We start from the raw sequence: 27,788 nt of genomic DNA on the forward strand, positions 1-27,788 counted from the left end.
GTTTATCACAGGGCAACACAGAGACACACACTTAGACTTCTTAATGCCTTAACATAAACTTTATTTATAGAAGTGAGGGCCTATAAAAGGCATTCCCCCCTTGGTTGTTTCACCCTTTTTGTTCGTTTTATCAATCATTCATGATCATACTAAACTAAGCTAGTCTAAATCCTTTAATATCAAAATGAAAACTGATTTCTATTAAACAATAATTAAATAAGAATGTGAAACAGAAAATAGGAGACTGCATAAATATTTACTCCCTTTAAGTTGGCTGACCTAATTCAACTTGGGTCCTATCAGTTGGTGATAGTAGTCTTACGGTAAGTGGAAGAGAGATCACCTGAGTGCAGTGAGTGTGTCTCAAGTGATTGTATAATAAAGACACCTGTGTCCTGAAGGTTCATTCTCTGGTTAATCAGTATTCCTGGCTACCATTAAAACATGAAGACTAAAGAACACTCCAAGCAAAGCAGAGAAAAGGTTATTGAAAAGTATTAGTCAGGGGATGGACACAAAAAAAATCTCTAAGTCACCAAATGGAGGAAATGTGGCATAAACCTCAGCAACTAAGATGGGTGAGATTACATACAACTGTTACACAGTCAAAACTTAGACTATCAAACTGCACTGCCATTCCAGCACCAATGAATATTGTTCCTTAGAGTTCGTGAATAGAGGTGTGCGACTCAGGAAGTTTTTGAATGTCACAATTTTGAAAAAGATTAAATCTTTTCTTGCACAACATTATGATGATCTACGTTTATTTGCTACTACTTAAAAATCCAGTCAATCTGGGCAAAAAATGAAAATGACACACCCCAATTCTGAATCTATCATGTATTAACTTGTGAAACTGGATAATAAACCTTGACAACTCTTTTTTGTAACATCATCTTAGCGTTATTGAGTCAAGGACATCTTATCAACACACATTCATATATCTATGCAGCTGTCACTCTGAACTACTTTTAGTTTTAATTACTGCATCCCTCTGGTCACAGAAATTACAAATAATCTCAAAAACATAATTCTAAATGTTTATTTCCAAGTAATTTGCATTTCACAAGTAGGTAAAGAAAAATAAAACAATTTTAAAAACTACACACAGTTATATTTTTGACAAGTAGTTTGTTTACTAAAAGCTTTTTATTTTGTTCCTCAAATATGAATTTTAACAACTTTCTGTTCAGTCCATCAGTTTTTAGCTCACTTTACTGAGATACTTCAGCTTTACGGATGTCAGGATACAGACAATATAAAATAAAATTAAAAATAATTAAAGAAAATCAACTGCATTTACAATAATATTAAATGGTGAATGGTCTGTACTTGCACAGCACTTTTTCAAGTTCAGAGGATCCCAACTGCCCACCACATGGTGATTTAATACTTTGCAAAAACCATGACCTAGAAAATAGTTGGTAACTCTGTAACATCATTGTGAAAATATATTGTCTCCATTTTACTAACATGATTTCTTCAGTTTATTTTTGAGGATGCAGTTATTTAAAAGTACTGTACGTACAATCTTTACATAGTTACTAAAACTAGGATTGCACCGACTGGAGTTTTCTAACCAATCGCCGATCTTTAAAATGTCTGACCAATTTTTTTTGTCTGAAATGTCACTAAATATAGCAGGAAAGTAGCTGCGTTGGTAACAGTGAGGTGACTACTGGATGTCCATCCATTCATCCACCGTCTTTACCGGCTTGTCTGTGCAGCATTGCAGGGAGGCTGGTGCTATTCTCTAGTGGGCATCAGTGGGCAATAGTCAGGGCACTCCCTGAACAGGTCACCAGTTTATCACAGGGCAACACAGAGACACACACTTAGACTTCTTAGTGCCTTAACATAAACTTTATTAATAGAAATGAGGGCCTATAAAAGGCATTCCCCCCTTGGTTGTTTCACCCATTTTGTTCGTTTTATAAATCATTCATGATCATACTAAACTAAGCTAGGCTAAATCCTTTAATATCAAAATGAAAACTGATTTCTATTAAACAATAATTAAATAAGAATGTGAAACAGAAAATAGGAGACTGCATAAATATTCACTACCTTTAAGTTGACTGACCTAATTCAACTTGGGTCCTATCAGTTGGTGATAGTAGTCTTACGGTAAGTGGAAGAGAGATCACCTGAGTGCAGTGAGTGTGTCTCAAGTGATTGTATAATAAAGACACCTGTGTCCTGAAGGTTCATTCCCTGGTTAATCAGTTTTCCTGGCTACCATTAAAACATGAAGACTAAAGAACACTCAAAGCAAAGCAGAGAAAAGGTTATTGAAAAGTATTAGTCAGGGGATGGACACAAAAAAAATCTCTAAGTCACCAAATGGAAGAAATTTGGCACAAACCTCAGCAACTAAGATGGGTGAGATTACATACAACTGTTACACAGTCAAAACTTAGACTATCAAACTGCACTGCCATTCCAACACCAATGAATATTGTTCCTTAGAGTTCATGAAAAGAGGTGTGCGACTCAGGAAGTTTTTGAATGTCACAATTTTGAAAAAGATTACAATAAAACACGACAAGCTCCTCATATTTCTAAGTCTAATCAGGGATTGGTTCTTCAATTAGTCTTTGACTTGAAGGCCTGTAGAAGGGAAAACTTTCTTTTAAACTTAACATAGTTTTATGTCTTTTTGATGCTCAAATAAATTTAGACATCAAAATATGCAAGCCCTACTTCTTTAAACTTCTGTTCTTTCACTGTTACGATGGAATCAGTAACATTGGTTAAATGAGATGATGTCATATTATATTGAAAACCTGCATGCCTCAATGCTCTGTAGCGTTGCTGCTGTTACAAATTAATTTCCCCACTGAGGCACAATAAAGGATAAAGCTATTTATGTCGCATTTCTGATAGTTACATGAGCCAAACACTGCAGCAATCCTTGTTGCCAATCATTGTCTTTGGCATTTATTAATAGTTATTCATTACACAACACAACATTATGATGATCTAAGTTTGTTTGCTACTACTTAAAAATCCAGTCAATCTGGGCAAGAAAGGAAAAAGACACACCCCAATTCTGAATCTATCATGTATTAACTTGTGAAACTGGATAATAAACCTTGACAACTCTTCTTTGTGACATCATCTTAGCGTTATTGGGTCAAGGACATCTTATCAACACACATTCATATATCTATGCAGCTGTCACTCTGAACTACTTTCAGTTTTAATCACTGCATCCCTCTGGTCACAGAAATGACAAATAATCTCAAAAACATAATTCTAAATGTTCTTTTTCCAAGTTATTTGCATTTCACAAGTAGGTAAAGAAAAATAAAACAATTTTAAAAACTACACACAGTTATATTTTTGACAAGTAGTTTGTTTACTAAAAGCTTTTTATTTTGTTCCTCAAATATGAATTTTAACAACTTTCTGTTCAGTCCATCAGTTTTTAGCTCATTTTACTGAGATACTTCAGCTTTACTGATGTTAGGATACAGACAATATAAAATAAAATTAAAAATAATTAAAGAAAATCAACTGCATTTACAATAATATTAAATGGTAAATGGTCTGTACTTGCACAGCACTTTTTCAAGTTCAGAGGACCCCAACTGCCCACCACATGGTGATTTAATACTTTGTAAAAACCACGAGCTAGAAAATAGTTGGTAACTCTGTAACATCATTGTGAAAATATATTGTCTCCATTTTACTAACATGATTTCTTCAGTTTATGTTTGAGGATGCAGTTATTTAAAAGTACTGTACATATAATCTTTACATAGTTACTAAAACTAGGATTACACCGACTGGAGTTTTCTGACCAATCGCCGATCTTTAAAATGTCTGACCAATTCTTTTGTCTGAAATGTCACTAAATATAGCAGGAAAGTAGCTGCGTTGGTAACAGTGAGGTGACTATTGTTAATTGCAAACGTGCAGACATGACCTGGTGGGCCGGTCTGTCAGTCAAATCTGTCTCACTTCAGAGGACAGAGGTTCAAGTTTTGGACCTTTGCAAACTGAACCCAATTTGTAAACAGAAATATTGATCAAATTCATCCAGTTATTTAATCTCATTTAATTACATGTAGTTCAATTTAATCTTGGTTATAACACCTAATTTTCAAGTATGCTTTATTATTCCCAGTAATGTTTCTTTTGAATGCAATTATCAACAATTTGCATGAATAGTGAAGCTAATTGTCTCCGAGTATTAAGACAAAAAGGCTTTGTGTGATGCGCACAAAACCAAAGGTCACTTTACAGAGTGATAGTCATGTACCATAAAACTGGAAGACATTTTATCAGCTCCTATTTACAAGAACAAATTTGCAGTCTCATAAAATCGCAGTTGAGAAGTTATCTCTTCCTTCTCATGTACATTTATCAGCTAATAAAACGTAAAAGGGGAACAATCATCTGCTCATCACCAGCCAAACAAAACCAAAATCTGACGTTGACTCAACCACTGACTCACTCATGTGGACTTTGTTCCTTACAAATTTCTTCTATAAAAGGGAGAACAGTTGGAGCAGCCAGACATACCTGAGAAAGCTACCTGAGAAAAGGTACCAATGACACTTTCATCTGACCCTTCAACTGTACAAACCTTTGTGGTTGACTTCCAAAACCTCTAATGTAATCGTTTCATGATTTCTTGTTTTAAACAGCGCTATATTCCAGAATATTCTGAAGAAAACGCTTCATCATGGCACGACTGACCATCCTGGCTGGTAGGTGAATTGTTATGTATTTTAATATGTTCCAAGAGTTGTTAAGAAAAAATATTAATTAAACTCTTTTTCAGGATTGGCACTTCTGATGTGTCTTCTGACTGGTAAGATTTTTTTATTTTACATACTATCCTCTCATTGGATATCTCCGCTCTTGTCTGGATTCAGGTGGAACATCGATCAGTGTCACTATTTCCTCTTCTATAAAGCATTGATTCGCCTGCCTTAAAAACCGCATGCTTTTTATGTTTCTAGTGACTACTTCCAGCGATACCCCAAACCAGCCTGGCGTTCGTGCAACCACAGCATCTCCTGGCATGAAAACTCCCAAACAAACCAGATCTCCTGTTTTTGGGCGTAATTTCTGTGTAGGCAAGCGTGATGGTAATTACGTCAATGAATATGATAGACACACCTTCTATCAGTGTGTCGCCGGAATCACGTACATACAGAGATGTCCTGCTAATTTGATTTACAATTACGGATGCGACTGTTGCGTATATAATAGATGATTCAGTCAAGCTTTTGCGGATTTAAATGCTGGATGGACAGCATCAATGTAATGTCCTCTCTCGCTCTACAACTGTGTTCTTGCTGAAAAAGTTTAACACCTTTATTTAAAAACTCAAAAGGAGATTTGTTTTTTCATATCTGCCAAGATGTTTCAAGTGTACTGAAGTAATTTGTAATGTGTGGAGACATGTATACCTTTTAATAAATTTTCCTGTTTTTGCTTCCTCAAATTTCAATGCAGTCTTTCTTGTTGCAGTGCAGTATGGCATCATTATTTGACATGTATGCTGAATATAATGAGTTTTTGGTGTATATCACATTATTATTTGGAAAGTCAGTTGTTGACAAATCCTGGAATATTGTTTTTTATCCAGTTAATAATGTCTGTATAATAATTAAAGTAAGTAAGTATATTTTATTTATATAGCATCTTTCTCAGACAGCAGTCACAAAGTACGTCAGAGTAAAAATAGTAAAACAAAATAAAAATGGTCAAAATAATTTTAAAAAAACTAGGACAAACACATTTCTGTCAACATGTATATGGTTCTTGTGGTAACACTTTATTTGAAGGGGTGTGTATAAGACTGACATGACATTGTCATAAATATGACATAACACCTGCAATGAACATGAAGGAGTCATTATGAATGTCTGTTGTCATGAAGTGTCATTTGGTAAATAATGACATCTTTAATGCAAAGTTGCACTGAAAGTCCATTAAAAGTGTCAACTTTGCATTAAAAGTTGCAAAGATCAGGTACATTGTCTCTTGATCAGCCACATCTTTATTCAAAGTGGCTTATTGAGCAACAGGTTCCAATCAACAGGAAGAATGTGGAAGAATCTTTTCTTGTAAGAAGAACATTTGCCTTAATTTTAACTATTTAAGATGAAGGTTGCTTCCCTTGGTTAATCCTAAATTTAAGTAATTAATGTACATCTCATAAATATTAAGGCCAGTTGGATTCATTAATATTCCAAGGCAGTTTTCTGATAATTGGAGATCTACACATCATAATTTTTTTACACTGAAGGAAATGTGTAATTTTAAACCATTTATTTATTAACTAGGAGGCAATTTCCCTGAAATGTGATTCGTTGACGACTGAACAGATTGTAAAGATAACAGGAAGCAACATCATATCTATAGATATACAGGTATATCTATGTGGTGCCATTGTATTAGATAATGTCACCATTATACTGGATGTCCATCCATTCATCCACCGTCTTTACCGGCTTGTCTGTGCAGCATTGCAGGGAGGCTGGTGCTATTCTCTAGTGGGCATCAGTGGGCAATAGTCAGGGCACTCCCTGAACAGGTCACCAGTTTATCACAGGGCAACACAGAGACACACACAGACTTCTTAATGCCTTAACATAAACTTTATTTATAGAAGTGAGGGCCTATAAAAGGCATTCCCCCCTTGGTTGTTTCACCCTTTTTGTTCTTTTTATAAATCATTCATGATCATACTAAACTAAGCTAAGCTAAATCCTTTAATATCAAAATGAAAACTGATTTCTATTAAACAATAATTAAATAAGAATGTGAAACAGAAAATAGGAGACTGCATAAATATTCACTCCCTTTAAGTTGACTGACCTAATTCAACTTGGGTCCTATCAGTTGGTGATAGAAGTCTTACGGTAAGTGGAAGAGAGATCACCTGAGTGCAGTGAGTGTGTCTCAAGTGATTGTATAATAAAGACACCTGTGTCCTGAAGGTTCATTCCCTGGTTAATCAGTATTCCTGGCTACCATTAAAACATGAAGACTAAAGAACACTCCAAGAAAAGCAGAGAAAAGGTTATTGAAAAGTATTAGTCAGGGGATGGACACAAAAAAAATCTCTAAGTCACCAAATGGAAGAAATTTGGCACAAACTTCAGCAACTAAGATGGGAGAGATTACATACAACTGTTACACAGTCAAAACTTTGACTATCAAACTGCACTGCCATTCCAACACCAATGAATATTGTTCCTTAGAGTTCGTGAATAGAGGTGTGCGACTCAGGAAGTTTTTGAATGTCACAATTTTGAAAAAGATTAAATCTTTTCTTGCACAACATTATGATGATCTAAGTTTGTTTGCTACTACTTAAAAATCCAGTCAATCTGGGCAAGAAAGGAAAAAGACACAACCCAATTCTGAATCTATCATGTATTAACTTGTGAAACTGGATCCTGAACCTTGACAACTCTTCTTTGTAACATCATCTTAGCGTTATTGGGTCAAGGACATCTTATCAACACACATTCATATATCTATGCAGCTGTCACTCTGTACTACTTTTAGTTTTAATCACTGCATCCCTCTGTTCACAGAAATGACAAATAATCTCAAAAACATAATTCTAAATGTTTTTTTCCAAGTTATTTGCATTTCACAAGTAGCTAAAGAAAAATAAAACAATTTTAAAAACTACACACAATTACATTTTTGACAAGTAGTTTGCTTACTAAAAGCTTTTTATTTTGTTCCTCAAATATGAATTTTAACAACTTTCTGTTCAGTCCATCAGTTTTTAGCTCATTTTACTGAGATACTTCAGCTTTATTGATGTTAGGATACAGACAATATAAAATAAAATTAAAAATAATTAAAGAAAATCAACTGCATTTACAATAATATTAAATGGTAAATGGTCTGTACTTGCACAGCACTTTTTCAAGTTCAGAGGATCCCAACTGCCCCAATTGCCCACCACATGTTGATTTAATACTTTGCAAAAACCATGAGCTAGAAAATAATTGGTACCTGTGTAACATCATTGTGAAAATATATTGTCTCCATTTTACTTACATAATTTCTTCAGTTTATTTTTGACGATGCAGTTATTTCAAAATACTGTACATACAATCTTTACATAGTTACTAAAACTAGGATTACACCGACTGGAGTTTTCTGACCAATCGCCGATCTTTAAAATGTCTGACCAATTTTTTTGTCTGAAATGTCACTAAATATAGCAGGAAAGTAGCTGCGTTGGTCACAGTGAGGTGACTATTGTTAATTGCAAACGTGCAGACATGACCTGGTGGGCCGGTCTGTCAGTTAAATCTCTCTCACTTCAGAGGACAGAGGTTCAAGTTTTGGACCTTTGCAAACTGAACCCAATTTGCAAAAATATTCATCAAATTCATCCAGTTATTTTATCTAATTTTTTTACATGTAGTTCAATTTTATCTTGGTTATAGCACCTAATTTTCAAGTATGCTTTATTATTCCCAGTAATGTTTCTTTTGAATGCAATTATCAACAATTTGCATGAATAGTGAAGCTAATTGTCTCCGAGTATTAAGACAAAAAGGCTTTGTGTGATGCGCACAAAACCAAAGGTCACTTTACAGAGAGATAGTCATGTACCATAAAACTGAAAAACATTTTATCAGCTCCTATTTACAAGAACAAATTTGCAGTCTCATAGCATCGCAGTTGAGAAGTTAGCACTTCCTTCTCATGTACATTTATCAGCTAATAAAACGTAAAAGGGGAACAATCATCTGCTCATCACCAGCCAAACAAAACCAAAATCTGACGTTGACTCAACCACTGACTCACTCATGTGGACTTTGTTCCTTACAAATTTCTTCTATAAAAGGGAGAACAGTTGGAGCAGCAAGACATACCTGAGAAAGCTACCTGAGAAAAGGTACCAATGACACTTTCATCTGACTCTTCAACTGTACCAACCTTTGTGGTTGACTTCCAAAACCTCTAATGTAATCTTTTTATGATTTCTTCTTTTAAACAGCGCTATATTCCAGAATATTCTGAAGAAAACGCTTCATCATGGCACGACTGACCATCCTGGCTGGTAGGTGAATTGTTATGTATTTTAATATGTTCCAAGAGTTGTTAAGAAAAAATATTAATTAAACTCTTTTTCAGGATTGGCACTTCTGATGTGTCTTCTGACTGGTAAGATTTTTTTATTTTACATACTATCCTCTCATTGGATATCTCCGCTCTCATCTGGTTTCAGGTGGAACATCGATCAGTGTCACTATTTCCTCTTTTATAAAGCATTGATTCGCTTGCCTTAAAAATTGCATGCTTTTTATGTTTCTAGTGACTACTTCCAGCGATACCTCAAACCAGCCTGGCGTTCGTGCAACCACAGCATCTCCTGGCATGAAAACTCTCAAACGAACCAGAACTCCTGTTTCTGGGCGTAATTTCTGTGTAGGCAAGCCTGATGGTAATTACGTCAATGAATATGATAGACACACCTACTATCAGTGTGTCGCCGGAATCACGTACATACAGAGATGTCCTGATAATTTGGTTTACAATGACAGATGCGACTGTTGCGTATATAATAGATGATTCAGTCAAGCTTTTGCGGATTTAAATGCTGGATGGACAGCATCAATATAATGTCCTCTCTCGCTCTACAACTGTGTTCTTGCTGAAAAAGTTTAACACCTTTATTTAAAAACTCAAAAGGAGATTTGTTTTTTCATATCTGCCAAGATGTTTCAAGTGTACTGAAGTAATTTGTAATGTGTGGAGACATGTATACCTTTTAATAAATTTTCCTGTTTTTGCTTCCTCAAATTTCATTGCCGTCTTTCTTGTTGCAGTGCAGTATGGCATCATTATTTGACATGTATGCTGAATATAATGAGTTTTTGGTGTATATCACATTATTATTTGGAAAGTCAGTTGTTGACAAATCCTGGAATATTGTTTTTTATCCAGTTAATAATGTCTGTATAATAATTAAAGTAAGTAAGTATATTTTATTTATGTAGCACCTTTCTCAGACAGCAGTCACAAAGTACGTCAGAGTAAAAATAGTAAAACAAAATAAAAATGGTCAAATTAATTTAAAAAAAACTAGGACAAACACATTTCTGTCAACATGTAGATGGTTTTTGCGGTAACATTTGAAGGGGTTTGCATAAGACTGACATGACATTGTCATAAATATGACATAACACCTGTAATGAACATGAAGGAGTCATTATGAATGTCTGTTGTCATGAAGTGTCATTTGGTAAATAATGACATCTTTAATGCAAAGTTGCACTGAAAGTCCATTAAAAGTGTCAACTTTGCATTAAAAGTTGCAAAGATCAGGTACATTGTCTCTTGATCAGCCACATCTTTATTCAAAGTGGCTTATTGAGCAACAGGTTCCAATCAACAGGAAGAATGTGGAAGAATCTTTTCTTGTAAGAAGAACATTTGCCTTAATTTTAACTATTTAAGATGAAGGTTGCTTCCCTTGGTTAATCCTAAATTTAAGTAATTAATGTACATCTCATAAATATTAAGGCCAGTTGGATTCATTAATATTCTAAGGCAGTTTTCTGATAATTGGAGATCTACACATCATATTTTTTTTACACTGAAGCAAATGTGTAATTTTAAACTATTTATTTATTAACTAGGAGGCAATTTCCCTGAAATGTGATTCCTTGACGACTGAACAGATTGTAAAGATAACAGGAAGCAACATCATATCTATAGATATACAGGTATATCTATGTGGTGCCATTGTATTAGATAATGTCACCATTATACTGGATGTCCATCCATTCATCCACCGTCTTTACCGGCTTGTCTGTGCAGCATTGCAGGGAGGCTGGTGCTATTCTCTAGTGGGCATCAGTGGGCAATAGTCAGGGCACTCCCTGAACAGGTCACCAGTTTATCACAGGGCAACACAGAGACACACACTTAGACTTCTTAATGCCTTAACATAAACTTTATTTATAGAAGTGAGGGCCTATAAAAGGCATTCCCCCCTTGGTTGTTTCACCCTTTTTGTTCTTTTTATAATTCATTCATGATCATACTAAACTAAGCTAGGCTAAATCCTTTAATATCAAAATGAAAACTGATTTCTATTAAACAACAATTAAATAAGAATGTGAAACAGAAAATAGGAGACTGCATAAATATTCACTCCCTTTAAGTTGACTGACCTAATTCAACTTGGGTCCTATCAGTTGGTGATAGTAGTCTTACGGTAAGTGGAAGAGAGATCACCTGAGTGCAGTGAGTGTGTCTCAAGTGATTGTATAATAAAGACACCTGTGTCCTGAAGGTTCATTCCCTGGTTAATCAGTATTCCTGGCTACCTTTAAAACATGAAGACTAAAGAACACTCAAAGCAAAGCAGAGAAAAGGTTATTGAAAAGTATTAGTCAGGGGATGGACACAAAAAAAATCTCTAAGTCACCAAATGGAAGAAATTTGGCACAAACTTCAGCAACTAAGATGGGTGAGATTACATACAACTGTTACACAGTCAAAACTTTGAGAGAGCACAACTGTTCAAGCCAACTAATATCAAAGGGTCCTCTAGAGTTCACCAAAAGACATGTAGGAACCTCCATGCTGAGGTGGAAGAAAAACAAACAATGTCAATCTCTGTTAGTACGAAGACTTATAGGGCTGTAAAAGTTTAGTTCATGTCATGAAGACAGTATTGTTAGTGTTGGTTTGAACTTTGACTGGTTTTAAAGTGCGACTTGATTTTCTTAGTCTGCGTGAAAGAAGTTTCAAGGACCCAGTTCTGGGAGGACTGTGCAATACTTTAACCTAATTAATATTCAATGTTCCTAGTACTGACAGACATTCATTTGGGTTGATAAACTGGTTATAAACATAGGAAGAATTTTCATTTATTTTTTTACATACTTATGCAAGTAGCTAAAAAAAATTAGCTCCCATTTTTCATTAAATACAAGTTTAGATATAGGTTTACATCCCACAACAACATATCCAAAGCTAAAACAAACCAGGTAATTACCTAAAAGATTGAACTTAATAAAAATGCTTGTTTCCAAGATGACACGCCAAAAAAAATTATTTTCATCAATGTTAGAACAGCTTTTGTTTTTTTATCCACTAGATCATGAAAATCTTCTTTTCATTATCTTCTCAAGGTTTCAGCTAGGCTGTAATTTAACTTTGTTAGAGCAACATCTACATAAAAATCTTAAGGCAGTGAGATTTTTATGATTACATCAGCCTTTGATGGGCCGGTGTAATCACACCAAGCACTCAATCTCAGTTAAAGTGCTGGTTTATTTAAGCAAAGGTTTCTGACAATGTTTGGGTTTCCCCCCCCCCCCCCCCCCCAATTATAGATTTGACTAAATACATACAGTATGTTTTAAATCACCTTTTTGGGACAGATCTAGATCACCATCTTTCTATATTTTGATTTTAAGGGCATAACATTATAACCATAACATAACCTTAATAACAAATAACAATAATAACCAAGCTCTACAAGCTTATAGATTTTAGCAGAAAACATTAACAGTGACACGTGTATGTACCATGTTCTACAAGGTTTTTTTAATCTGCAAATAGAGCATGGAGTTTGCCCAAATGTGCAGCAACTCCAGATAGAAATGTAGAAGTAGTGCTTTTGCTCCACCATGAGGTCAAAGGTCTTCCACAAAACATTGTTATCTAGATGTTGCAACAGTATAGTGTCCTAAACATGAAAAAAAAAACTTTCCCGAGTTATCTGTTATCAATATCTGTTTGCATAACTCTGTTGAACTTTCAAAGCACAAATTGCCATCAGAAAACTCGTTCCAACAGGTTTCATTCATTTTTAAGCAGCCTATAAACAACAATATAAATAAAACTAAAGACAATGATTGCTGTAACCGAACAGAGCAACTCCAACAACAAATTAATAACTTTTTCATTTTGGGAGGAACAGAAGAACATTGTAGTAAATTAAAAGAGAAAGAATTATGCAAACTACATTAAATATTTAACTGCAATTTATTTTATTAAACTTTGACAAATGTCAGTCATTACATGAAAAAACAAGCACATTAAAACAGATGTGTTGATAGCTTTGTCATCTCAGTGCATACCACAAAAATTACAAAGTAAATTATGACACTATTAACAGCAGCTCATGAAATAGTTCTTCCAGTGAACTAAAGAAGCATAATCTTTTTTTAGATTAAGGCAGCAATCTACCAAATAATCTCTATCTTATCCTCTTGACATTCTTGGTTCACGATTATTGCACAGCAACAAGGTCATCTGTATTCTTAACATTCACTATCAAACTGCACTGCCTTTCCAACACCAATGAATATTGTTCCTTAGAGTTCGTGAATAGAGGTGTGCGACTCAGGAAGTTTTTGAATGTCACAATTTTGAAAAAGATTAAAATAAAACACAATAAGTTCCTCATAGTTCTTTTTGGAAATCCTTTCATTTATACCATGAAACCTGAAAAATAAACACAATTTCAAAAACATGGTTGTTAATTACAGAATCTCGTTATTAGATTCATTCTGTATTCTTTCGTGTAGTTAAATTCAAAATGATGTGTAAAATGTTCTTTACAGTATTCACTGGATTATAATTTAAACTATCAACACACATTAATATAATGTTTTTAGGATAATCACAAGAGAAAATGTAACCGGGTTCCTTTTATTCTGAATGTTTTTTTAGGTCCTTACCTTTGAGCATCGCCTGGTTTGAACCAGACTGGAGCAAAGCGATAAATATCATTGGTAAGGTCTTTGAAATGTCGACTGTCTGTGTTCCCAACACAAATACCTGCACATTTAAAAAAAATGACCAAATGTTTTCTAGAAAAACACAAGTTTTACTCCTAAACTACATTTTATCTGTGTGTACCTGGAGCTACTGTAAGTGTGGGGAACATGTCCAACACTGTTTTCTTTATGATTTGAAACCCAAACGACCGTTCATCAGAAGAGCTAACGGGAAGTGGGTCAAAGCCATCAATAAGTTCTATTTTCACTCGCTGGTCACCCACAGTGTTGTGGATAAAGTCCAGGACCTGGACAAGACAGAACTCACCTCATTCAACTTAAAAGTTTACAGTTATTCCAAGAAAGAGGAATAAAGTTTCTGTTCTTACCTCTTGCAGTGTTTGTGCAGAGTGGATTCGCAGATTTACATAAGCTTCAGCAAGGGAAGGAATGATGTTTACCTAAAGAAATGTAGATTATACTGACTTTAGATTAAAAATAAAAATCTGAATTATTCATGGTTTAGAAACCAATTCTTATACCTTAACTCCTGCATTGAACATAGTCACTGCTGTGGTTGTTCTTACAAAAGCATTAGTGTCTGGCTTTCTTTCTAACACTCTGCAAAAAAGAAAGCACACCAAGTTTATTTCAGGTGAAGAACAATGTGATATGACTGAAACATGTGATGTGGTTACCTGCCAAGGAGCGGGGAGAAGAGCCATAAGTTTGACATTATGAACTTAAGAGGAAGCCCAAACTGGAGAAAAGCAGAAATTTTGTAAGAATATGAATGATATGTAGAATATCTTTTGTTTACATTATGACTCCTCTTACCTTGTGGGCCAGATGTTCAAAGGTTTCACGTTCAGGACCATGACCAAATAACCTAGGCATGGGATTTTCTTCAAGTCTGCAGAAATCATACAACAAAAATGTGCAAAATGCTCTACTCAATTAGAATTTGATGCAGTGGCACATCTAAAATAATCAAAGAATTTTTCACTGCAAAAGAAAAAAGCTGAAGAATTAAACCTCGCACCTTTTAATCGCTGCAGCTAAGATCCCAATGCTGGACTCCCTGGGAGGCATCGATGAGTGACCAGGCGCCATAGTCACACTGAGCTTCACATTGGCTGAGCCCTTTTCACTAACCCCAATTCTGTTAAAATGATACAATAATGGAGAGAAGTTTTTGGTCATCAACGTCTGTAATTTTGAATTCCTAAAGATACATTTGAACAATTCTTTTGTCAGGATGGGGAAAAAAAGCTCAAAATGCAAATAACTTGGGTGCATATGCTTCAATTTATTATGAATTTTCTGAGTGAACACAGTGATAGATCAATCAACTATTTTCTTACAAGAACTACTTTTTTTTTTTTTTTACCATAAACTCCTCTGAAACATTTTCCTTAAAAATGCTTCACCCATAAATATCACGCTCAAACTGAGTGTGGGAAATTCTCACAGAGCTGCAGGTCCATCAAGTCCACTGATGACTCCGTCAAGTATAGCCAGGCCTTCGTCAAGGACAAACAACAACTTCACGCCACGTTCCTTCATCACACGGACAATGTTCTTCGCTCCATGGAAACCCCTGATCTGAAAATGACAAACTTAAGAGCTCAGTGGAAGATTTCAAAAAGCAAAAAGGAGAAGCGCATTAGCGAGTAATGGGTAGTGAAAATACTTCTTCATCATGACCAAAACCGATGTAAAACCCCCTACGTGGAGCGTAGCCTCTAATCAGCAAGTATTCCAATGCTTGCAGTATTCCCTATAGGAAAAAATGGAAAATAATAAATTTAGCCTGGCCTGCAAATGTACATTAATGATGCAGCTTCAAAATATTCTCGCAGTATATCATTACATGTTCACCTACCATTACAGAACACTTATCATCTATGGTCCCTCTGCTATAGATGAAGTCGTCTATCTCTTCGGCAGAAAAGGGAGGGGCCTCCCAGCCATCTGACTCTTTGGCAGGTACTACATCAATGTGGGCCAGCAGCAGGTACGGTACCAAGTCAGGCTGAGATCCCTGCACCCGAAACAGGTGGCTGTAATTAGCCACCAGCTCATGATGAACCACGCTTGAAGAGAAAACTGTGGGGAAGGCTGGGAAAAGAAGAATCAGGACTTTCAACAGGGGAAGCTTTTAGAATCTGAGATATTATTGATGTAAATGCTTTGCTAGACACAATTTTAAAGGGTTTAATATTTAAATTCTTATTAAAGACTAAATTGATTACAGACGCTCACTAATTTTGTTTAAATAAAACTAAAATATTACACTTTTTTTATTGTGATCTCGGTCACAATAGAACTGCTCCAGCTCAAAAACTACAACATCTAGACAAGATTTAAAAAAAGTGGTGATGAAAAGTGATTAAATCAACCTTTGTTGGAGTTTCACAAATCAGAAAAATGTTTCACAAATCCCAAACATGGCTCTAAATATTCTGCTATTAGAGCAGAATAATCCAGTCCAGGTTTGAAGTGTCTGGATGTAGTTTTGGAACTGGAGCAGTTCTAGTATGATCCTGATGCAAAAAAGTGGTAAAATAAACCTTTATTGAAGTTTCACAAATCAGAAAAATGTTTCACAAATCACAAACATGGTTTTAAATATTCTGCTATTAGAGCAGAATAGTCCAGTCCAGGTTTGAAGAGTCTAGGTGTTGTAGTTTTTAAACTAGAGTCGATTAAAGATGCGGAAGGTAGAAAAGTTAGGTGGAATCGCCAGTTAGCCATTTCCCGAATCGGAAGCTAGAATTGGAAACCAACTTCAGCTTCGTCTCATTAATGATATTTTTGTTTTAGCAATGTGGTTTAATTAATAATAAATACCTTATAGGTAATATCTACTCTAAACATCATACTATATGATATCTGCCTTGAGTACAAGCATGTCCACTAACTTATATAAAAAGTTAATCAACATTGAGGTCTCTAAGCAAAGTGGGTTTAACTAATGAGGACATTAGCAAGCACTGGTAGTTAGCTCCTGTTAGCAGCTAACACAACATAAACAGGTTAGCAGGATTTAGGTGTAACAGATAAAATGTTAGTTAGCAACAATTTCCCAACGTGTAAGATGCATAAACGACTACACGTTTAAAAATATAGGTCAAATAAATAAGGACTTGGCACCTGGTTGTTTATAGGGAATCGGGGAACGGGAACCCCATATTATTATTATTATTATTATTATTATTATTATTATTGTACCTTTACGAAGGAAAGTGTCAAACTGACGCAGCGCTGTGGCGTTGGTCTCCGTCTCAGAGAATGACACGGTGGGGATTCTCAGTGCCTCTGTTTGAATGAAAAAGAAACACACTGACTGCTAAAGGATCTAGCAACATGCTCCCATATAGTTCTGCGGACTGGGTTAGTCTCCAAGCTAAAGCAGGACTTAAATTACCTTTGAAATTGCCTAGCAGCTCCTCTCTGTGAGGCTCGTCAATCACCAGCGAAATGTTTTTCGATTTTTCCCAGTGTGCGAGTTGTAATCCGACATTTACGTCCAGAGACAGAGTCCTGATAGTCGCTGCAGTGAATAACACTAACGCTGCAATTAGCAAGCTGCTAACAATGACCTTTAAAAATGTCCATATTTTGTTCTTTGTTTCCATCATTGCCATGCGTCTGTTGTGACAGGCAGCAAAAGTTGCAAAACTGGAATCCAAAAAGAAAAACAATGCAGACCAGTGTTTGTAGAAGTGCCATCTGCTGGCCAAAGATTGAACTCGGTAAGCTACATTTTCAATCACATTTTGACTGATATGGAATAAGGCAAGCAAATGATGTTATAAAACAGCATAAAACAGTCTGGAAGCAACTGATGGATGTCCAAAAAGATTTGTAATTTGTTGGAGGGAATGAGAAGCTGCTTCTATGATGACTTAAAATATTAAATATTGAGATTAAACAACTTTGAGAATTTACATTTTTATCAGGGAAATGAAACCAAAGTCATTGAGAAAGTAAAATACATGTATGCACAGGGATACAAATTCAATGCACATTCAAGTTTTCATTTGGGGAAAAAAATCTTGTCATTCTAAATGGCTATTGCTTTCATAATGAACAATTAGATGTTACATAATCAAAAACCATACTGTGAAACTGTACTTTGAGGAAAGCTGTGATACAAGACTTGCACTGTTGACTTTAACCTTTTTAGATCTGTACTTCAGAGTACTAAAATCATAAGAAACTCAGACAAGTATTTATGTCATACAAGAGTGAATAAGGGAATTAACCAAACTTTCTTTTTAAGTGCATTTTTTCTCCTCATCTACTTAGGTTTTAGTGTTGAGATTCTTTTAGTTCATTTCATTGAACTTAACTTTCAGACTATAAAAATCCAAGTAGGTAAATTCCATATATTCAATAAGCATAACAAAAAAGTATGAAGCAAAAAAAGTCTGACACAAATTCAAGGAACAAAGAATCACATAAAGGAATTTAGTGAAATGCATACTTTAATTTTCAAACAGGTATAAATCTTCCTTCTAACAGGTGCTTGTATTTATAAATAAGTATTACAGAAATTAGATGAGGTATACACCGATTGTGAACAAAAGATGGGTGGCAGGAAAAGTTTGGCTTGCACAGGTTTCCATTTCCTGTTGGTCCACTTTGTTGCCCTCGTAGCCTCTTCAACTATACATTTACAGAATGAGAAATTCTTCAGAAATGTATGCAAAGGATGTCTGAAGAAAGTACCATGCAGAGCTGAATTTTTAAAATATTTAATGCTTTGGGTTTTCAAGATTAAAAACAATTTTCCCCTCCAAGCCAATTTGTTAAATATATGAAGCAAAATATATTTTATTGAACAATCAAGTATAAAATCATACAAGTGATACAATACAGATTAAAGAATCTAAATTAGCAATACACAATACAATTTTAAGTCAGGAATAAATCTTTCCTTCCCCTAAATAAGTGTTCGGTCAATGGCCAACATAGTGATAAGAACATTTTAATGTTAAAGTCAAGCAAAATATTCAGAAGTGTTAAACTGGACTGGCAGATTCTTAACTAATAACAATGGTCAAGTCTTGGCCATTAAATCAGCAAGCTCACACCTTTACGTCAACATAGATTGGTAAAAAAAAAAAAATGTTAAAGCTCTCCACATGCTGCATCCTGTGTCTCATCTAGCACTGGGATTCCCTCTTCACCATCTGGTCTCTGGTTTTGACGTTCCAGCAAGGATACCACACTGTTGGTGTTCTCAACATTAACAAATATCAAGAAAAGGATGCACATCACAGCGAAGAAGACCAAAACCTGGACGTAGACGGGTGCAAGACGTCTCGCCACCTCTTGTCTCTCTAAGGTTGTGGGGCTGACTGGAGTGTCTGGGTATGCATACTGGATGGGCCGCTGAGCTGCACCCTTGATGGGTCTCCGAGGAGTGGCACTGAAGTATAACCGCAAGTTAATTAGTAAACTATTAACTTGCCAACACAAAAAAACTCATTGTCTTGCTCTGCACAAACAGTTAACACATTGAGTGTTCACTCAAATGTCATGAATAGCTGTGAAGACTGATTTTAAGGTTATGATGTTCATTTTTGATGTTGTGACACTTACTAAATCCCTGTAGGTGATGTCTTTGTGTCTGGAAGAAGGTCCTTTAAAATATCTTTCACTGGATCCTGAGAACAGTGGAAATGAAAGCAAAAACTACCATCAGTTTAGATCAAAACTAGACAAATTCTTTCTGTGCAGCAAAGTAGCCAATCCACCAGAAGTGAAGGAAAGAGAAGCACAGTGGGGTGAGTAAAGAGAAGGAAATCACAGTAATAATGGTCACTGTGTGATCCTTGATTCACCTAAATAAGTGAGGGACGGGAAAATGACTGCTTGGACAGAAACCTTAAATGGCAGTAGTGGTACTCAGGTCCTCAATTTTAATACTTTTTGGAGTAAAAATTCTACAATAATAAAGCATTTAGACCAATGCCGTTTTCCTTAAGTGCAAAGTTTCACTTAGAGATGTAAAGTCCCTTTCAGGATACCAATTGACTTTTTTTTTTAACATATAAAATCCAAGTACAGTATTGGTTTTAGTTGCATCTCTACTTCAACACACCCAAATCAAATAAGTTACTAACAAGACTGTAGATTTTGAATTAGCATGTTAGGGAGCCAATTCAGGCATTTGATTCCAGGGACACACCTAATGGTTTCAGGCCTTCAAGAACTGGAGTTTGAGAACTTTGTGTTAGAGGGTCTAAAACTCTTGAGAATGAGGCATAAGGTCACCTTCAAATAGGACAACGACCCTAAGAAAATTCAGTCTCTTGTTGTACAAGGCCGGTAGAAAAAGGTGCTTCTACCAAAGTCTTCCTATGGAGGGAGGCTGAATAGAAATTATGCCACACTTTGAGTCTATTTGCAAGTACATTTTGAATAAAATCCATTTTCTTCTCCTATTGGATGTTCCTACTAGGTTTGAAACCCAATAGGATGAGACATAATTTTGTCTTTAGGACATTTTTTTTTCCAAGCACCAAAAGTTGGCTTTAAGTGAATAAAGTCGTAATCTAACTGCTAAAGCTATGTGCGATTTCATATTGTCCCATTTAAATGTCTGCAGCTTTAGTTCTCATAAATAAAAATAGGCAGCATCACTTCTATTTCTAACTAACCCGACGACCTGAAAAGTATTCAAACTTAAAATAAAACTTGGTTTTAAAGCAGTCTGATTAGAGTGAATAATTTGAACAGCAGGTAACATTTCAGACAGAAAAATTGAAACCCCAAAACATCAGTGATATGACTGATAATTGACTTAAACCAAAAGGGTGTATATGCCTTGATTTCCTTTACACAAGTGGAGTCCTTGGGAGTGTAGCGCACTGCCTGTTCCACGACTATGTCCTTGTCTTCAATGTCAGTGTCCAGCTACAGAGAAGGAGACGCAGGACCGTGACTCACTAGACCTTTGTATTCTCAATTTCCTTCCACCGCAAGTGCACTTCTAAAAACCCTTCAACAGGCACCAAGTTAAACTTAAAGTGTGACTGAACAATCTGAGCACTACTAACCCTGCTGGAGCGGGACCAATGTTCCGGCTTACTGTAGGAGCAAGCAGAGGGTGCGCCCCGACTCTCCATCTGTTTTTTTTTGTTGTTGTCGTTTGGCATTAGTTTGCGGTGGGAGTGTGTGTTGAGTAAATACAGAGACATAAACATTTCAATTTTTAAAGCTGTAAAATGTGAATTCATAAGGCTTGAAGTACAACTTTCCTTTTCAACCATCTGAGTGATGCTGAAAGCCTGTGAGGAAAATGATGAGCAACTACTGGACACCACTGACTGAGATCCAGAGGGAACCTGTAAGGCTTAATATGAGCATGCTTCAAGCAACTACATTGCATCAACATGCTACTTCAAATTCAATGCTATGAAGCAGCAAATGAAAATATCACACTTATGTAAGCCCAAGTAAGAAATTTAAAGAATGTACAAACACAGAGACCAGCCTACCCCTGATCTTAATCCTGAGTGTTGAGCTATAGAGGATACTTTGCTAATTCCTGCAGGAATCTGTGAGCGGTGTGGATGAGTTCGCTCTGATGATTTTAATGCATTCTTTGAATTCCTCTTGGAACTACGTTCATTGTTTCTAGGAGGACAAGGACGCTAAGATGAAGCAGAAAAAAAAAAAAACCTTTACCATCGCTCAATACTGGGTTTTGACAGAATATTGTGTAAATCTGCAGGAATTACCAGTCTTGATGATAAGAAAAAACACTGTGGATAAAAAAAGTCACCCTTCTGAGCTGGCACATTTTTCTGCAAAGAAATATTTATTCATAACATGCACTCAAATCACAAAGTGAAACATATTTTGGATACTTTGACCTTATAAATACACTGTTTCATGCATTAGCAAAGACTGGGGAAAAGTAAACATATTGAACAGCAGATGGATACAAGAACTCCAAATCGTTTCTCACCTCGTTGCACTGTTGTTGGTTCAGCTCCAATGCTTCAGACTTTTTTTCTTGCTCTCCCTCTGAACCGGCGCAAGCCAAAAGAAACATCACAAAGGAATAATTATCGTGTGAAATGAACCATAAATGTCTGGATTAAACACCACAGTTTTAGTCCTACCCAATTCTTTCTCCTCGTCCTTTTCACTCACGTCTTCCTCGTCACTGTCGGAGTAGAGCACAGCATTATCTGCTTCATTCGATTCCCCCTCTCCAGCAGACTGAAGCAGTTTCCTGAGCTTCTTCTCATACACTGCCCTGGTGGAGGCTGAGATTCAAGTACAGTCAGTAAAATTCATTTATTCTTAGGAGAAACTAACTACACTAACACCACAATTTTGTCCAATTTTCTTCTATGAAAATAGGGGAAAAGATATTATCAAAAGCAATCCTACCTAAAATGGGCCCAGCCTTAACTCCATATTTGAATAACAAAGCCTTGAGATCCTTATCCGTCAATGCACTCGGGTCAAGCTCCTTTGCGCCTCCTGGATCCCCTCCCTTTGCAAGACAACAAAAATGAATGATGTTTAAGAATGAATAACTGCTGAAACACAGAAGATGGGATACAAGTACTGTTATAATAGGAAGATAATTTGGTAAATTGTAAATGGCCTGTACTTGTATAGTGCTTTATCAAGTCCAACAAACCCCAAAGCCAAACACACAACATTCAGTCACTCGCACTCTAATAGTGGTCGGCTTCTGGACAGGAGGCACAGCTGCCCTGACATCTGCAATAGAGGCATTACTGCTTTAAGATTATTTGGTGCGACATTTCTTTTTAAATGGTTTTACAAAAATAAAGCATTGAAATGGTTCAATAAAACAGAAAACAAAAATAATGCGATAAAAGTATTTTATAGCTCTAAAATATCTCATAGTAAGTGATAAACATTTCACAGTTTTCTCAAAGTTGTGATCATCTCTCTTTCTTCTCCACATTTTCCCTTCCTGTTATTTTCATCATTGATGGTATACAACCCTCTATGAACATTGAGTCAGAAATTTAGTTAGACATGACCTTTTTGTGGCTTATTGTCATTGTGGAAGGTATCAATGACAGTATCACCAGTCACTGTTTAGGCCATAACAAAATATTTCTTTATTTAAAATCCTTTGTTTTTATACAATATTTCAATTTGCTAAGGAGCTAAATTTATTTGACTTTAATTATCAAGATTAACAGAATAAAAAAAAACAATTGTGTACTGAATCTACAAGCAATACAATAAAAATTTCAAAGCACAAAAATGCAGATAAAACAATATTAACAAATATATAGAAAATAAAGTGACAATATAGAATTAAATTTAATAAAACACCCAAAAAAAAGCACAAAGTAAAGATGTCAAGCTACTGAGAAGACATGAATCTTAAGACGAAGCTTTGAAGTCTGTAATATTAGAGCAGTTATTGCATAACTGCAAATTATTCCACAATATTGGAGCAGCAACTGCAACAGCACAATTAGCATATAGATGAAGTTTGATTTAGAAGGTCCAGTGGATAAAACAAGGTCAAACATTTGTGAATCTTCAAAAATCAGCAATAAGGTTCTTTATAAGGTGCTTTAGTTTTTGCAGGAGTGCAATCTTATCTGCAGTCATCTGCTGTGAAAGCAGAACCAGTGATTTTTTTTTTAAAAAAATAGCTGAAAACAACATCTCTCTCTCTCTCTCTGTTATGGAGCTCCCATAGCTAATTGGGCTCCATAAAAAGAAAAATATTACAGACAACACACAGCACCCTCTACATAACACAGCAATCCAACAACAAAGTATCTGGTCAGAGACCAATAGACCAGGTGCAACACAGAGCACTGAAGGAGATTCTTCCTGCCCAAAGCTGTAACCATCTACAGTTAAAGTCAAATTTATTTACACCCCTGGCAAATTTGCATGTTAAATTATTTTCATTCTCCCAATAAGATTGTTTCTGTTTGGAAAGGAGACAAGAATCTCTAAACATTATGTAACAAAGTGAAAGGTTTGTACATTGAAAACCCTTATTAATACACAAACTTTATTGGCATATTAGAACAACCACACACTTTCATAAATGCTGGCAAGTACTGGCACAGTTCTTTTGGGTTTGTTTGTTTTTGACTATATATCCATCCCAGTGATGAGCTTCAAGTCTCTGAGATGCTTGCTTTCCTGTCAGGCAGGGAAACTCCTAAATGTTATTAATTCCAGTCTGATGAAACGTAGCAAATGGATAGTTTGTGATATGGTGTCACAATAGCACCAGTTATCTTTAAAAAAAAAAGTTCCCATGATTATAGCAAAATATCTCTGCATTTTGTTACTTTTGCATAACTGCCAAATTTCAGATAAAGATTTTTGTCCCAGCTCTTCATCCATTTAAAGTTGGGTATTCCAGTGAAAACAGAATTTACCCCAAAAAACGCTTTAAAAAAAAACTAAACTAAAAACGTAAACAGATCAACAGAAGCTATTGACCGTAATGCTAAAGCAGTTTCTAACAAGTTTCTAAAAATGGGGTTCCATATGTGATTGCTACTTGAGAATATACAGCAATAATTTCCTTTCTTCAAGCAACCTATAGAGAAGCTTTTGTGGCTGGCTAAAGTAACTGAAAGTGGCAGGTGTGGATGTCTGTAGAGGCATGGGCTAAGTACAGAAGCACATGTAAATCTATACTATAGCTTTACAGCTGGTGGACTCAGTAGGGAATGGACTTTTAGACCGTCTGAGAGGCCTGGCCCACAATCCCTCACTCAGTAAACTTATTTATTAGTTAATAGTTTGTCATTTCGGGGTTACTGTCATTTCGAGGTTACTATGTGGCGCTAAGCTAGAAAAAGTCACTCTTTTGTTGGTCTGTTTTCCGTTTTGTGCGTCATGCCACTTTGGAGAAAAAAAAAAAAAAAAAAAAGCTGTAAATTGATAGACTCACTGCCACATTGTGCTCCTGATCGTCATCACTGGAGAAATCCGCAGCATTTGTCTGGTCGACGTGTCTCAGGTGCAGCGCCACATAAGCCTCTTTCTTGCTCCCTGCAGGTGGCAGCTCCACATTGTGAGCAACTAAATCTGACTTCAGGCGAGATTTAGAGAGACAAGCAGGGTCCTCGACAAATGGCATTTCACAGGAGCAACGACAGGAATAAAATCTAATTCTAAAAAGTCTGAAGCTGTAGGTGCACCGGGCAGAGCTGCTCTGAGGAAACCCGCTGCCTGGTGTGAGAGCCTGATTCGCGGTCTGGATTGGGAACAGCTGCGGGTGGAAACTTGATTGACAGCAAATAAACTAGCTTTAACCACACAGGCCTCGCCAAAGGTGCTTATGGGTACTTTTGAATTTAATGGTTCAATAATGCAGCAAAAAAAGCTAGAAGGATAGATAGAACTACTCCAATTTTGAAAGTTGTGTGCAGCTTATTTATTCTAATAAAAAATAACTTAATTAAATCGTTTTCCTGAAGCCAGACATCCACCTTTCCAAGTTAGAGCCTAAGCAACTCTAAAATCAATATCCAATATGGCGGCTGCTCCCACAAAACGTAGTCTATACGCAACATTTGCAAACATGTTTTACAAAGAAAAGCATTTCATCTGACTACTACTGCTTATTGTGATTATCAAAGTTACATAGTTGCACTAAAATTTTATTTTATGATTTCCATCAGAAACAGGAAATCTCAAGAACAATGATAAAGGTAAGCTTTAAAATTCTAAGACATTTCATTTGGTCTAACAGACAGGATGTGGGTCCACCAATATTAAACATTTTCACACGGTGGAGAAGAGTCACAAACTGTGGTGTAAACCTGATCTGCATTGTTTTCTGATTATACTCAAACATTTTTGCACTGTAAACACTAAATAGGATTTGTAAATCAATACATTGATACTTAGGAAGGTGTTATTAATACATAAAGTTCTGCAGTTCTTGAGGGAATTCAGGGGAGCGGGGGGTTCTTTTATTTATTTCTTTGTCCATATCGCTTTATCTCTTTGCATAAGTCTTTTTTTCTTTGTTTTTTTACTTCAACACAGTTAAAATGTGTGGAAGCTACTGATCCTGCACTACAGGTTCCTTTTACAGAATAACTGACCAGTCATTGATGGAGGACACAGTCAAGGACTCAGAGGTCAGAGGGCTTTTATAATTTCTATTCCCAAATTACATGGTTAAAATGGTTTTAAAGATGGTTAGGTTAAATATGGTTATATCCATCTCTTTCCTTTGGCCTTTGTAAAAGTTAATCTTATTTTGATTTTTGATTTTTTTTTCTTATTCATGTACAGTTTCATTGCTGTTATATTTACCTCATATCATTCTATTTTTTTAGGTATTTTACTTCTACTTTTAATCAATTTATTTTGCTTTAATTTTCACTTTATTCAACAAGTCATTCTTAATATTTGGCGTTTTGTTCAGTGCGGTCTGATATTAAAGTGTTTCATAAATGAATGTACCTTCGCTTGGAAAGAACTAATCCAAACAACATATCATCCCAGATTATCAGATAACAGTAAACCATAAGACATTTGTCTAATTCGTCCTTATACCTTTTTGTTTTTCGCTAGTAACAACCATAAATAGTAGAGCAACAAAAAAACATTTTTGAAACCAGTTTAGATATTTTTCCTTTATGAAGCAAGGACATGAAGAGAACCAAGATCCAAGAATGAAAAAGCTGAAAGCGCCTGGTCAAACAGAACAGAATTGCTTTGTTAATTATTTTTTTTATGTGTAGAGCTCCATACGTATGCTGATGCATTTTTACCAAAGTTGTGTCCTGGTATGATTCACAAAGAAAGTGTGACCTGTCCTATTTTACCCCATGGAAACAGATAAAAAACAAAGAATTTATTCCAAACTGTCTGGAAAGCAGCAAATGTATTGTGTAAATCAGCAATCAAGATACAGTGTGTTTCTTAGAGGTCACTGCCAGCCAGATGCTTATCCACATGAAATCTGCAAAACTAGCATGTAGGCAGTGATTAAAATGGAAATAAACCAAAGTGGGGCTCATGTTTCTGCTAAATCCAAATAAACAGATACAATCAAAGTAAAAGCTCTTCCTAGCAGCCATCTTATTTTATAAGAACTGTCCCTCTGTTATAGAAACTAGTAGCTTTTACAATAAACAAAGTGAAAAAAAAAACATATACTGAACATATACTGAAACACAAAGGGACTCTTGTGTTTTCGCAATGTCAACTACACAAAAGATTGTTTGGGTCAAATTTAATACACACGTCTGTTTTAAATGCTACTTTGAAATTTCTATGTGAAGATTTTCACCAGGAAGTTGAAGGCTACTAATGAAATACAACTATAATTAAATATTTGAGATGTTTGTTTTAGTATTTTCAATCTTATTTTAGAAAAGTTGCATCACATTTATTTAGAGTGCTGTTTTTTGAAGAGGTTGGACCACTGCTGACGATCCAGTATTGACCAAAATAGCAGTCGATCAATCTGTTATAAATGTACACCACAGTGTTAAAAAAGGTAATCAGTCCCTTTACTCATCACGCCAATGGATACCACATGAAGATGGTGCTTTATTATTTTTAACCTTTATTTCCCAGAGAAAATCCAACTGAGATTAAAAATTGCTTTTGCAAGAGAAACCTGGCATTACATTTAAAATTAGTTAAATAGTATATCTGGAAATTGTGCTGCATCATAACGTAGCTATAAAGTACAGATAATTCTTGCATCACACGATGAGATGAGTTAAAACTATAACAAGGAGATATTTTTCCACTTAATGTGATTCAGTGCTGCATTTAATTATGGCAATCTTTATTAAGGTTGAATATATCAGTGCATTTTTTTATCTCTTTATGACAATGGGCATAATAATAGTATGTTTTAGTTTAATATGTGGGAGTTCAACCTAATTAGCATTTTCAAACAAGCTAATCAGGATGAAATTAAGCTTTGACGACTGGGAGATTAACAGTCTGTTTTCAGAATCAATATTCCTTTAGGCTGATACTCTACAATGCATACAAAAAAATCCTTACACACCTATTTAATTT

At 35.5% G+C, this 27,788-nt stretch overlaps 2 protein-coding genes and 2 long non-coding RNA genes across 7 annotated transcripts; 2 read left to right on the plus strand and 2 right to left on the minus strand.

Annotated features, from left to right (window-relative positions):
* The first annotated feature begins 4,513 nt into the window (after window positions 1-4,513).
* Window positions 4,514-5,461, plus strand: LOC116719584 (uncharacterized). The gene is made up of 4 exons (XR_004339220.1): window positions 4,514-4,553; window positions 4,656-4,718; window positions 4,793-4,822; window positions 4,974-5,461. It is a non-coding gene; the product is annotated as an uncharacterized LOC116719584 (long non-coding RNA).
* A 1,708-nt stretch (window positions 5,462-7,169) lies between these two features.
* Window positions 7,170-17,460, minus strand: LOC116733050 (N-fatty-acyl-amino acid synthase/hydrolase PM20D1.2). 3 transcript variants are annotated; one of them, XM_032583839.1, is made up of 14 exons: window positions 17,170-17,460; window positions 16,974-17,060; window positions 15,625-15,860; window positions 15,433-15,519; window positions 15,211-15,344; window positions 14,782-14,901; window positions 14,577-14,652; window positions 14,438-14,499; window positions 14,282-14,360; window positions 14,129-14,200; window positions 13,882-14,047; window positions 13,701-13,800; window positions 13,388-13,464; window positions 7,170-7,275 (listed from the first exon to the last, which is right to left on the minus strand). In XM_032583839.1, exons 1-14 carry the CDS (start codon window positions 17,387-17,389, stop codon window positions 7,223-7,225), a joined length of 1,569 nt encoding a protein of 522 aa, XP_032439730.1. In that variant the 5' UTR covers window positions 17,390-17,460; the 3' UTR covers window positions 7,170-7,222. The 3 variants fall into 3 exon arrangements, with proteins under 3 accessions (XP_032439730.1, XP_032439648.1, XP_032439824.1); XM_032583757.1 differs by lacking the exon at window positions 7,170-7,275 and having other exon boundaries at window positions 12,980-13,464; window positions 17,170-17,458; XM_032583933.1 differs by lacking the exons at window positions 7,170-7,275; window positions 16,974-17,060 and having other exon boundaries at window positions 12,980-13,464; window positions 17,170-17,459.
* On the plus strand, window positions 15,869-24,663 carry LOC116733418 (uncharacterized). Its single transcript, XR_004342030.1, has 2 exons — window positions 15,869-16,470; window positions 22,768-24,663. It is a non-coding gene; the product is annotated as an uncharacterized LOC116733418 (long non-coding RNA).
* Window positions 18,215-26,444, minus strand: lemd1 (LEM domain containing 1). Of its 2 annotated transcripts, XM_032584085.1 has the most exons (10): window positions 24,685-26,444; window positions 22,158-22,263; window positions 21,884-22,030; window positions 21,727-21,785; window positions 21,497-21,562; window positions 21,254-21,409; window positions 20,813-21,100; window positions 20,580-20,669; window positions 19,353-19,417; window positions 18,215-19,179 (listed from the first exon to the last, which is right to left on the minus strand). In XM_032584085.1, the coding sequence occupies exons 1-10, from the start codon at window positions 24,871-24,873 to the stop codon at window positions 18,879-18,881; spliced, it is 1,467 nt and encodes a 488-aa protein (XP_032439976.1). In that variant the 5' UTR covers window positions 24,874-26,444; the 3' UTR covers window positions 18,215-18,878. The 2 variants fall into 2 exon arrangements, with proteins under 2 accessions (XP_032439976.1, XP_032439906.1); XM_032584015.1 differs by lacking the exons at window positions 20,580-20,669; window positions 20,813-21,100; window positions 21,254-21,409; window positions 21,497-21,562 and having other exon boundaries at window positions 24,685-25,246.
* Between the last annotated feature and the right edge of the window lie 1,344 nt (window positions 26,445-27,788).

Source organism: Xiphophorus hellerii, chromosome 1 (assembly GCF_003331165.1).
Source record: "Xiphophorus hellerii strain 12219 chromosome 1, Xiphophorus_hellerii-4.1, whole genome shotgun sequence".
NCBI classification, from domain to species: domain Eukaryota; kingdom Metazoa; phylum Chordata; class Actinopteri; order Cyprinodontiformes; family Poeciliidae; genus Xiphophorus; species Xiphophorus hellerii.

What these genes read in the sequence shown, in the direction of transcription:
- LOC116733050 (XM_032583839.1), bottom strand. Translation starts at nt 17,389, where the DNA reads ATGGCAATGATGGAAACAAAGAACAAAATATGGACATTTTTAAAGGTC. An exon ending in TGACACTTTCCTTCGTAAAG is followed by an intron (nt 15,861 to 16,973) that starts GTACAATAATAA and finishes TTCTTTTCCCAG; the next exon opens with CCTTCCCCACAGTTTTCTCT. An exon ending in GTTTTGGTCATGATGAAGAA is followed by an intron (nt 15,345 to 15,432) that starts GTATTTTCACTA and finishes TGTCATTTTCAG; the next exon opens with ATCAGGGGTTTCCATGGAGC.
- lemd1 (XM_032584085.1), bottom strand. Translation starts at nt 24,873, where the DNA reads ATGCCATTTGTCGAGGACCCTGCTTGTCTCTCTAAATCTCGCCTGAAG. An exon ending in TAAGGCTGGGCCCATTTTAG is followed by an intron (nt 22,031 to 22,157) that starts GTAGGATTGCTT and finishes CTTGAATCTCAG; the next exon opens with CCTCCACCAGGGCAGTGTAT. An exon ending in GGACGAGGAGAAAGAATTGG is followed by an intron (nt 21,786 to 21,883) that starts GTAGGACTAAAA and finishes GCGCCGGTTCAG; the next exon opens with AGGGAGAGCAAGAAAAAAAG.